This window comes from Tripterygium wilfordii, chromosome 20 (genome assembly GCF_013401445.1).
Source record: "Tripterygium wilfordii isolate XIE 37 chromosome 20, ASM1340144v1, whole genome shotgun sequence".
In the NCBI taxonomy this organism is placed as follows: Eukaryota; Viridiplantae; Streptophyta; class Magnoliopsida; order Celastrales; family Celastraceae; genus Tripterygium; species Tripterygium wilfordii.
The window spans coordinates 6,834,866-6,847,193 of NC_052251.1; the positions used below are offsets into that span (position 1 = coordinate 6,834,866).

A 12,328-nucleotide genomic window follows, 5' to 3' on the forward strand; every position below is an offset into this window, starting at 1 on the left:
GTAGCCTAGTATGATTATTGCAAGTACTTCAATTAATTGAATGCATAATTTTGGTTCATGATTCTTGTCTTTAATTTCTATGTTTATAATCTATTGTTTGTTTGGTTGATTGGCCACCAAATGAATGCTCAATTAGATTCATCTAGCTAGGACTAAGGAACGAACCGAATTCACGTGTCTTAGTGGAACTGAAATTAAGGAAATCAATTGTCGACTGCCATGAACAAGGTTTAAGGGATTGATTGGTTGTTATAGTTCTTTAGATCGTAATGAGTTGTTAGCCTTGGGTTAAAAACTGCGAACCGAACAGGATTAATCCATTGTTAATAATATTTGTTGGCACCGCGAACGAACGAACCAACATATTTAAGAAATAATTAACCGTTGAATCAGAACCATAATTGTGTGTTTGTTAATTGGATGCTTGTGATAGGATTACTAGGTGAAATCATTGCCCTAGTGTTCTTCTCTTATTGGATACAAAATCTGAATTTTATTTCTTTGTTTTTATTTAATTTTATTACATCAATCATTCTCCTTTTTTCCCCAAATCTCAATCATTCATCACGTTAGGTACATAAATTAGATTAACTAGTCTCCGTGGGATCGACCTCGTACTTGCATACATTGTACTATTCGTGGACTCTTGTGCACTTGCGAGAATTATTACATCAAGTTTTTGGCGCCGTTGCCGGGGACTAGTTTAGTTTAATTGTGTACTTAGCTTTCTTTTTAAATTTTTTTATTTTTTTTTTATTTTTCAGGTTGTAAGTAATGGCGGTGGTTGTGCAAGCCGAAACGATGGGTGATCTTGACATCCCCACCATTCCAGAATCTCCATCTTGCATCGTACTTCCGACGGCAGCTAGGAACTACGAGCTCAAGACCATACACTTTAACATGATGCCTTCTTTTCATGGTCTAAGTTCGGAAGACCCACTTAGCCACATTCGTGAAATTTTGAATATGGTTTCCAGCATGTCTTTGTCTACAGGAGTTACTGAAGAGCACTTGAGGTTGAAGATCTTCCCTTACACTATGAAGGACAAAGCAAGGACATGGCTTAATGGTTTGAGGCCGGGTTCACTGGCGACATGGACTGAGGTACAAAATAAATTTTTAGAAAAATTTTTCTCAACTCAGAAAACTGATGCTCTCAGGGACAAAATCATGCAATTTGAACAACAACTTGATGAGTCGTTTTCTGAGGCGTGGGAGAGGTTTAATAACCTGTTAACTCAGTGTCCCCATCATGCTTTGCCTTTATTAGTGTTGATGCGTATTTTCTACAAGGCACTGACAGTTTATAGCAAAGCTGCAGTTAATAATTATGCAGGGGGATCGATTAGGAATATGACCCCAACTGAATGTCAAAATTTATTTGAGAGACTAGCTATTGAGACGCAACATTCGAAAGTCAGAGGTAAGCGAGCTGGTGTGTATGAACTTAATAATTCCGACACTTTTGCACCGAGATCGCAGGTTGACGCCATTGCTAGTAAGTTGGACATGCTTCTAGCGATGAATGGGCGTACAATTCAACAAGAGCTATGTGTCATATGTCATGTTCCTGGCCATGCCACCATTACATGCCCTCAAGGAGTGGATTTCCAGAGTTTGTGCAAGAGCAAGCAAATATGATGAACTCCTACAATCGGAATCCAAGGTTTGATCCTTATTCTAACTCCTATAATCCAGGTTTCCAGGCACATCCAAACTTTTCTTGGAAAAACACCCAGAATCAAGCCAATCCACCTACCACCACATTGGAGGACATGGTGCGACAATTGGCTATCAGTCAACAGAAATTGGAGGCTCAAGTGGGGCAAATTGCAGAGGCATTGAGTCGAAGAGAGGCCAAAAAATTTCCAAGTCAAACTGAGATCAATCCGAACACTAGAGAGCAAGCCATGGCAATTACCGTTTGTGATGAGCAGCAAAGCCGAGTTGCTACAGATTTTGGAGAACAGAAAGCTGTTGATTATAATTTGAAAATATCAGTAATATCGAACAAGATTGTCACATATCAAGCAAAAGAACAGCCACGATGTACAGTCATGAATGGTTGGTCTGACCCCGACAAACTTGCTCCACCCGTGAGACCTTATGTCCCTCCAATCCCGTTTCCGGGACACCTTAGAAGAAATAAAGAAGAAGTGCAATCATTACAAAAGACAAACCCGAAGAGGGACGTGGAACCTTCTGCTGTGCAAGAAAAGAATGAGTTGGATGAGAATAAGGTGGTTCAACTAACTGAAGAGTGTAGTGCCATATCACAAACGAAGTTGCCGCCAAAGCTTAAGGATCCAGGGAGTTTCACTATACCTTGTTGCATATCCAATCAAAATTTTGAACATGCTTTATTGGATTTGGGTGCATCAATTAATCTAATGTCTCTTTCTGTTTTTGAATCTTTGAATGTAGGTGCACTCAAAAAGACCTCTGTGGGCATACAATTGGCCGATCGATCTATTCGATATCCTAAAGGAGTACTAGAAGATGTTTTAGTTAAGATACATGGATTAATTTTTCCGGCTGACTTTCTAGTACTTGATATGCGAGATTGCCAAGGTCATGGAGAAGAAATTCCATTGATTTTGGGGCGACCATTCATGAAGACTGCAAAGATGACAATTGATGTGTATAAAGGCACGCTAACAATGACAAATAATGAAGAAACAGTGACCTTCAAGCCCAAGGCAGCACAAGGTGAAAAATCAATGGAGAAAGTGCTCACTATTAAAGATTACATTGTGGAGAAAGAAGGACATCCAACTGAGGTTGAGTCTATGAATCGACCTAGAGTCATGCCATACGAGAGAGGTAAGCATACTCCCGCCATTGAGTCCTTTCCTTTATCCACTAACAAGTTGTTCCCCTCAATTGTGAAAGTACCCCAAGATAAAATCCTCCAACAAGCGGTTTTTGGAAAAACGGAAAAAGGATATTCAGATCCTTTTGAGGAATCAACTGCTCTTACAATTCTGAGTAACAAAAGGCATACTTTGGATGTTGAACTGGGTGTGGTTAGAAGAAGGCGATGGCTACAACCCAATGAACTAAAAGTGGGATTCCAAGTTCACTAATTTAGCTACTTGAAGAGTTACGTCTCGCCTAGACGTTAAATAAAGCGCTTGGTGGGAGGCAACCCACCCGGTAAATTCGTTCCTTTTTATTGTAGATTATTTTAGTTCATTATAGAAGAGCACTCATCCCACATTGAATTGAATTGCTATTTGTGCATCAATTGCAGAAAGAAAAAGTTGTGCCAAAGCGCTGGATTGAAACAATTTTCTGGGACAACTCAGGACGAATCAGAATGCAAGCCATATATGTACAGAAAGATACGGATGTCTAGTTTCTGTAGAATTTTACGGTTCGTGAATCCGACGTTAGATGAAGAAGAAATTGATGATTTTATGACAGCGGCTCAGTGAAGAATTCTACGCGGGAATTACTTCCCGAATGTTTTCGCAGTCAGGTTGTATCGCTCTAACTCAGTACTTTTTCTCCGCGTTATTTTTCACATTATTTCATGCACTGAGGACATTGCATAATTCAAGTGTGGGGGTGAGAATAGCTTGTTTTGAAAAAAAAATAAAAAATAAAATAAAATTTAGTTCCTTCCAAAGCGATGATGAGACATAAATTGTTTAGGTCTTAAATTAGTTTGTTAGTAAAGAGAATTTTCACGAGAATTGACCTTGAATCACAATTTTCATGGGCCAATGTTAACATGATATGTTGATTGAGAAAGAAGCATGTTTAGACTTGATGTAGACTTGCATAATTACCCTTGTGAGTTTTGAGCCTATATGACTGATACATTATGCAAATCAATCCAATTTCTTTCTTGTGTGCTCTCATGATTATATGTTTCTCTAGAACTTGCTTTAAACCTTTATGAGACTATATTGATACATGTGATGACATGAATATGATTGAGGCATTAGGATAATACCTCTATAGCCAAATTGCCTATACCCTAATGTATTTATCCACTAGAAAGCCCTTTGAGCCTAAATAAGCCTTTTTATTCATGAAACTTATCTACTTACCCTTTAACCCGAAAAACAATTACTTACCTAATTTTAAGGAATTAGTAGAGCATACCATGAGATTTTTCAAGTGATGATGGTGTTTAGTATGTTGAGTTTGATGATGAAAAGAATTAAGTGTGGGGGAGTTCTTGTTTATTTTGGGATGTTATTTGGTGGAGAATAAATTTGATGTCGAACACATGTGCATTAATGTGTCGAAAAGAAAAGAAGAAGAAGAAGAAAAATATGTAGTATGATTTGACATTGTTCTGAAAAAAAAAAAGAATAAAAGAGGAAAAAAATTTATGTGCATAGTGAAAGAAATCTTGAAGTTGTGAAGAATTGGTAGAGTATTGAATATTGAGAATGAAGATTGGGCCGACAAGATGATATATGCCCTAATTTTTGTGTGCTCTACTAGTTCTTTAGAAATTTTGTGATTTCCTATACCACTTTTTCTTTTTACCTTCACCCTTGGCCCCATTACAACCTTGAATAAAGACCTCTTGATTCATGAAGTTACAAGTTTTTGATAGTGTAGAATGGGTGGACAAGCAAGCATATGGTAGGACTGTTTTCATGAGATTAATTGAGTGCAAACACTTTACTACCACTAAATTGAGTGAATCTTGAGAGAATTCCTTGTGAGAAGTTGAAATTGAGTTTGAATGTGCGCTATTTCGATTGAGATATGTTGTGTTGATATTGGCCTAATTCTAAACATATATATTTGAGCATGATTCTTTGTGAAATTCTTTAGCTAATGACTAGTTTATAAGACATCTTTGGTGCTTGAGCGAGATTGGAAGGACTATTTTAAATGTTTGTGGGTGTCGTTCTGGTAAACCCTCACGAGACTATAACTCGTCCACTAGGGACACCTAGGGGTTTAAAGGCTTGTGTCACATGCTGAGTGCCACCGCGATTCCTGCGAAAGTGAGTTAGGTTTTTTATTTTTGTTTTACTCGAGGACGAGCAAAAGCTAAGTGTGGGGGTATTTGATCGTACTATATTTTACATATTTTTTGTACCTCAATTTACACTTCTTTTTGTCTCTATTTATGGGAATGGACATGAATATTGCATAATTTATCTTTGGTTTGGTTTGTAGGTTAATTTGCACAAAATGGTGAAAAAAAGTATTTCTTGGACCTATGATTTAAGCCCAACGGAGAAGCCCACAAATTCAAGGATTATTTCAAGTCCAATCCTAATCAAACAAGAAAAGAGGGTTTCCTAAAAAGAAGAATAAGAAGAAAATCAAAAGAAGACAAATTAAGCAAAGAAAGGACAAAGGAAGGACTTTTGTTGTTCAACTCAAAGAGACTTCTCGGGCAAGCAAATTAAGCAAGGAAAGTGAATCTTTTGAAGAGTGAGAGAAGGAAGGCAAAAAAAGGAAGCTTTGATATGAAGGACTTTGAAGGAAATATTTTGACAAGAAGAAAAAGCAAGCAAAGAGACCGAGTCATACAAGGAATTGGAATTGAAATTTGGCATTAATTGAAGGAAGCTTTTGTCACTATAAAAGGGAGTCCTCTACCACAATAGAAGGCACGAATTGGAGTGCCACATTCTCTAGCTTTTGTTCTTGTTCTTGTCTCTAGTTTTCTCTTTCTTTTTGTTCTTGGTTCATGATGTTCTCACATTTAGTTTCCTTGTGTTCTTATAACATGAGTAGCTAAACTTCTTTGCTAGGGCTTGATGTAGCCTAGTATGATTATTGCAAGTACTTCAATTAATTGAATGCATAATTTTGGTTCATGATTCTTGTCTTTAATTTCTATGTTTATAATCTATTGTTTGTTTGGTTGATTGGCCACCAATTGAATGCTCAATTAGATTCATCTAGCTAGGACTAAGGAACGAACCGAATTCACGTGTCTTAGTGGAACTGAAATTAAGGAAATCAATTGTCGACTACCATGAACAAGGTTTAGGGGATTGATTGGTTGTTATAGTTCTTTAGATCATAATGAGTTGTTAGCCTTGGGTTAAAAACTGCGAACCGAACAAGATTAATCCATTGTTAATAATATTTGTTGGCACCGCGAACGAACGAACCAACATATTTAAGAAATAATTAACCCTTGAATCAGAACCATAATTGTGTGTTTGTTAATTGGATGCTTGTGATAGGATTACTAGGTGAAATCATTGCCCTAGTGTTCTTCTCTTATTGGATACAAAATCTGAATTTTATTTCTTTGTTTTTATTTAATTTTATTACATCAATCATTCTCCTTTTTTCCCCAAATCTCAATCATTCATCACGTTAGGTACATAAATTAGATTAACTAGTCTCCGTGGGATCGACCTCGTACTTGCATACATTGTACTATTCGTGGAATCTTGTGCACTTGCGAGAATTATTACATCAATACGCAATTACAGCATGATGGTGATATTCAACCCTGTTGATCCGCAAGCGAATACCAGAGTAAACCGCCTCAACTTCGTCGATTCAATGAATACCGAAATCAAGCCCTCAATTCTCGTTGAATTCTATGAATGCCCAAGAATTGGAAAGAAAACTTGTACATCAAGTTTTATTATTTCATTCAAAAACTGCCCCTGCCTTTTGGAGGCCTACATGCATAAATACTCGAGCATATGAGGTTTAAACAACCTTTTTGGAAACAAGATAATAATGAGCTAATAATGGCCAACAATAAAGGAATAATAAAATGCTAAATTAACGGAATAGACGTAATGTAAATATTCTTGATCCCGTGATTGTAGTAAGAGCCTTGCAGTCTGTTGAATTGAAGGAATAGCTGATCCCATCCTTAATTCATGTGCCTGTCATATCTCTCCCTGAATGCATGGGCCATGTGGGCTGCATCATCCTCCCCTGGTGAGACAAAATTTGACCCCGAATTGGAACTGTGTTCTCCTTCAGATGAGTCATCTTGAACTGGCCATAAGTGCCTCACATTGAAGACATCCGAAGTGCGAAGGTGGCTTGGTAACTTGAGGCGATAGGCATTAGAATTTATCTTCTCAAGGAGTTCAAGGGGGCCAACTTTGCTTGCTGATAATTAGTTATACTCGCCTGGTGAAAAGCGGTCCTTTGTTAAGATAGCCCGCACGAAATCTCCAACTTCATAAGTCACCGAACGTCGCTTTCGATCAGCCATTTGCTTATATTTTGTCGTGGACTCAAGCAGCCGTTGTTGTGTACTATGATGCAACTGTTTTAACTCAGCAATAAAATCTTCAGCTCGTCCATGTGGACGCTTATGATCTGGGACAGCAGCTAAGTCCATTGGAGCTCGGGGAACCATGCCATGTACAATGTAAAAGGGGCTATACCCAGTGCTGCGATTAACGGAGTAGTTATAGGCAAATTCAGCTTGACTAAACTTCTAATCCCAAACCTTCAGATTATTGTCGACAAGACATCGTAACAAATTTCCTAGCGAACGATTGACCACTTTCGTCTGCCCATCCGTTTGGGGATGGTAGGCCCTACTAAAATTCAAATTAGTATTGGCGAGGCGCCAAGTGCTGCGCCAAAAGTGGCTCAAGAAGCGCGTATCTCTGTCAGACACAATTGAAAGGGGTAACCCATGCAAACTGTATATTTCACGAAAGAATATACTTGCAACATTGCTCGCATCAGTTGTCTTCTTACAAGGGAGGAAGTGTGCCATTTTCGAGAAGCGATCAATAACAACAAATATGACATCATATCCTCGTTGGGTTCGAGGTAAGCCTAAAACAAAATCCATACTTACGTAGGTCCATGGTTGCGATGGGATTGGAAGGGGCATGTATAGGCCAGCATTAGTAGCCATACCCTTTGAAACTTGGCAGACATGGCATCCCTCCACAAAGCGGTTAATCTCGCGTCGCATACTAGGCCAATAGTAGGAGGTGGCAACAAGTTGATATGTCTTATCGTGACCCACATGGCCTTCTCTATGAGCTTCTCGAATAATGAGTTCGCGACGACTGGATGTCGATATACAGAGTTGAGCACCCTTGAATAAAAATCCATCTTGCAAGTAAAATGTCGAAGGTTCATAGGCTGCTACTTGAAGGAGGATTGGTGCAAAAAATGGATCCGTGCTAAGCAAATCTTTGATGGAGTCAAACCCCACTACTTTGTTTCGCATTATCGATAATAAACAAGATTGACGACTTAATACATCCACAACACAGTTTTGCATTCCTGACTTATGCTTGACTACTAAGGTAAACTGTTGCAAGTAGTTGATCCGCAAGCGAATACCAGAGTAAACCGCCTCAACTTCGTTGATTCAATGAATACCGAAATTAAGCCCTCAATTCTCGTTGAATTCTATGAATGCTCAAGAATTGGAAAAAAAACTTGTATATCAAGTTTTATTATTTCTTTCAAAAACTGCCCCTGCCTTTTAGAGGCTTACATGCATAAATACTCGAGCATATGAGGTTTAAACAACCTTTTTGGAAACAAGATAATAATGAGCTAATAATGGCCAACAATAAACGAATAATAAAATGTTAAATTAACGGAAGAGACGTAATGTAAATATTCTTGATCCCTTGATTGCAGTAATAGCCTTGTAGTCTGCTGAATTGAAGGAATAGCTGATCCCATCCTTAATTCATGTGCCTGTCATATCTCTCCATGAATGCATGGGCCATGTGGGCTGCATCAGATACCCAGTTTTGGTATTATTATTCGCTCTCTGGTTTTGATTTTTCAGGTTTGGATCATTGTATGCTGTGTTGATGCCTAGCTTCTGATATAAGACTTTGATACTTGATTTTGATATTTGGCTTTGAAGATACCGATTACTTGCTGTGTTGAAAGTTGATATTGATACTTGATTATGATTTCCCTGGATTGGATCTTATTTGTGTATGATATTGAAATATGGATTTGCACATTTGCTGTAATACCCGGTTATGATATGTTGGGCTGATGTCGGGGTTTTGATGGTTGGTGTGTGATATTAGTAGGTCTTGAAATCTGGTTTAGATAAAATTATGCTGATAATGATGAATGATTGTGCTATCAAAGATAAGATTGAGGTTATGTTCATGTTCATGTTGATTCTCTGGGTTCAAATCCTTACTGGTTTCAGATGTCTCTGTTTGTATATATGTATATGATATACACATTTGTGGGTATATGAGTGTATATATCTACGGTTTGTATGTGTGTGTGCGTATATGAATATATAGCATGTGTTTATACGTGTCTATAGCATGGTTCGGGCTATACATGTGTATATATGTATCTATATGCATGGTTTGGCCATATATGGCATTATGCAACGTATGTTTATATGTGTATATGGATACTTGATGTGAATTTGATCTCTTGATTATATTTGAGTATCCATTTGACCATTCTTTCTGTTTGATGTTGGGTTTGGACCCGGCTTGACCATACTTGAGTCGGAGGGCATACTTAGAGGATTTTGGCCGGATTTGAGCCATGAGTCCCGTGGATAATATTGGATTTTTTGTACATTTGTATAATTTTTTTAATTTTATTATTTATCATGTATAATTGTAAAGATATAAACTTTGTAATAGTGTAGCGAAAATAGTGAAAAATGCATACATTATATTATTGGATGTTAGAAGAATATATACATTAGGAATTGATTATATGGATGATGATTGCATTAGATCGTATGCTTAGGACTTTGAATTCTCACATTATGCCATGATTCTTAGATGTATGCTAGGATTGTTTGAGTGCCATGAAAAAAAACGCAATGCGTTAGTCATTGGATTAATCCAAACCGTCTCACATTAATAAACACATCAAGATTAAATTATGGAATCCTTATGTTTTGGTTAAATACCAATGAGTCTGCAAGATATTGGGGTTCCATTGGCATTCATTCAAAATATTTGAATTTCATGGAATCGGAAAACAAATATGTTTTTAGGGATTAGGAGAATTTATTTGAGAACTCAAAGGTGAGTTTAAAGATATTTAGCCCATTCAATGAGCCTTAAATGAATTCTTTCTTTTCTCATGAAGAACATAATTGTAAGTAAGACTTGAATTGAACCTTTTTCCTTGATTGTTGGCCCTTTTGGTGCATCAACTAGTCCCTAAAAAATCATTTTTCAAAAATATCAAAACCCACTCCAATGTGAGATTTTCCATCAAACCCTATCCAAACATCTCTTTTCCAAGTCATCAAAACCCACTCCAAGTGGGATTTTACATCCAGATCAAGCAAAACAAACATTTTTGGTCAAGCTAAGAATGGCTCCAATGATCCCGTGCACATTATTTTCAAAAACCACTCCAAGTGGAATTTTTCATTAAATATTTTTTGGCCAAGCCGAGAATGGCCACAGTGATCCCTTGTATCCTATTTACAAAACCCACTATAAGTGGGATTTTATCCGATTTTTGGCCAAGCCGGGAATGACCAAAGTGATCCCATGCATCTTTTTTCCAAATCATCAAAACCCACTCTAAGTGGGATTTTTATTCATTTTTGGCCAAGCCAGGGATGGCTGTAGTAATCCCGTGCACCTTTTTCTCAAAACCACTCCAAGTGAATTTTTCATCACATTCCAATAAAACCTATCAAAATGGGATTTTCAAAATGAAAGCTTGGTCTAAAAATAATTGAACATTTCCACCCATTTGATAATACATGATTTTGTAGGCATATGGAAAACTCATTAAAACAATTTGGACATATAGTCATTCCTCAAAAACAAATTAGAACCAAATAGGAAAACATTCAAAGGTAACTGTTTTCGGGAGTTGTGGGGTGCCTAACACCTTCCCCATGCTCAATAGACTCCCTTGCCCATTTTTCTAGCAAACCAGAATGGATGTCCAATTGCATCCTAAAAATCAATTGGTGGTGACTTCATTGTTTTTCATGTCCGTTGCTTCAGCTGGTGACTTCATTGGGGACACTTGATTGTTGTACCAAAGGGGTCTGACCTTTTTTGTGTTGGTGTTTTCTTATTTTTGGCTCATGTGTTTATTTTGTTGTATAGTTTTGTGGAATCTAATGTGTTTGTTCGTGATTGTAGGATTTTGGATTTTTGGTCTTCATGAAACATGAGTATTTGAGTGTTGTTAAGGATACGGTATGATCCCCCACACATACATCACTATTCATATGCACGCAAATGGCCCATAAAACCTGGGTTCTGCTAGTGATTAGTGAGGGTTGATCTTTTGCTTTTGATGGATTTTGTCCTCACGTAAGCAAGGAAAAACATCCTCCTGGATTGACGTCCCTTCAAGATATTGAGGGATGGGTTCCACTTCCAGATATGGGGTGCGAACTAATCTGATCCAGTGGTCTCTCGCGTAGCCGCGTTATAGTTAGAAGTGCCACCTATATGCACATTAGATAATCCTTAGAGCTGGTTCGAGTCCTTCAGAAGTTTGTAGGAACCTGATTTTGTTTAGAAACAATGGGGGATTCTCCTATCCTTAACTCTATTTATTTCTTGTACATTTAAATACCTTGCACCTTTATTCCTCATTTACATGTTTATATGTACTCGATGCATACCTGTATATATACATTCATTGAACCATATATGTACATCTTTTATACACTTGTCATATATATGTTAGTATACTCATAACATGTCCATATATACTTGTACACTCGCACATGTCCATATATGTTTGTACACTCATTAATCGTTCATGTATACCTGTACACGCGTTAATTGTCCATGCATGTTCATATATACTTGCACACTTGTTAATTATCCATACATGTCCACATATGCCTGTACACTTGTTAATCACCTATACCTATCCATATATATACCTTTCATATGCATTAGTGAACACAGAAATTCACAATCATGCATAGGAATAAATAATAAAATTGGCCAAACTAATAAAAATTGTTCTCATCATTTAGGTGGCAAAGAGAAAAGGAAAAACACCAACTAATTCATATCACCATCATCCTTATTGCACCATATTACAGTTGCGAATTGTTAGGACGATGGAGAACAAACAACAAAGGGAACTGATTCAGAGGCAAAGTCAGGAAATCTCAGATCTAAAAGAACAAATGGCTAGGATGATTACTCAGATGTCACAATTTATGAAAGGAAAAGCAGTTGCTGAAAGCTCAGCACAGAAAGAAGATCCCATGCTTTAGCCTTATGACAACACGATAATGAATTTCTCAGGATATGCGCCAGTAGTTGGGCTAACTCGAGATGGTGGATTTCCATCACTGGATTCCCAACAGAAAACATACATCATACCCGCAGATGTTAAAGAGGAAGAAGGAAGGGGTCATACTGTAGAGCAATACAAAAAGATGAAAAAATGG

At 37.4% G+C, this 12,328-nt stretch overlaps 1 protein-coding gene and 1 non-coding gene across 2 annotated transcripts; one reads left to right on the top strand and one right to left on the bottom strand.

The window, feature by feature from the left end:
* The first annotated feature begins 774 nt into the window (after positions 1 to 774).
* Positions 775 to 3,437, top strand: LOC119986894. The gene is made up of 7 exons (XM_038831586.1): positions 775 to 1,104; positions 1,243 to 1,615; positions 1,699 to 2,313; positions 2,425 to 2,571; positions 2,650 to 2,709; positions 2,893 to 3,026; positions 3,309 to 3,437. The coding sequence occupies exons 1-7, from the start codon at positions 775 to 777 to the stop codon at positions 3,435 to 3,437; spliced, it is 1,788 nt and encodes a 595-aa protein (XP_038687514.1).
* On the bottom strand, positions 1,153 to 1,259 carry LOC119987607. The gene has a single exon (XR_005465494.1). It is a non-coding gene; the product is annotated as a small nucleolar RNA R71 (small nucleolar RNA).
* Positions 3,438 to 12,328: the final 8,891 nt, after the last annotated feature.

Bases quoted from the DNA above. Each gene is read 5' to 3' on its own strand.
- LOC119986894 (XM_038831586.1), top strand. From the start codon at position 775: ATGGCGGTGGTTGTGCAAGCCGAAACGATGGGTGATCTTGACATCCCC. The intron at 2,314-2,424 runs GTTTCACTATAC...CTTTGAATGTAG, and splicing joins AAAGCTTAAGGATCCAGGGA to GTGCACTCAAAAAGACCTCT. The intron at 3,027-3,308 runs GTTAGAAGAAGG...GGGACAACTCAG, and splicing joins TGGATGTTGAACTGGGTGTG to GACGAATCAGAATGCAAGCC.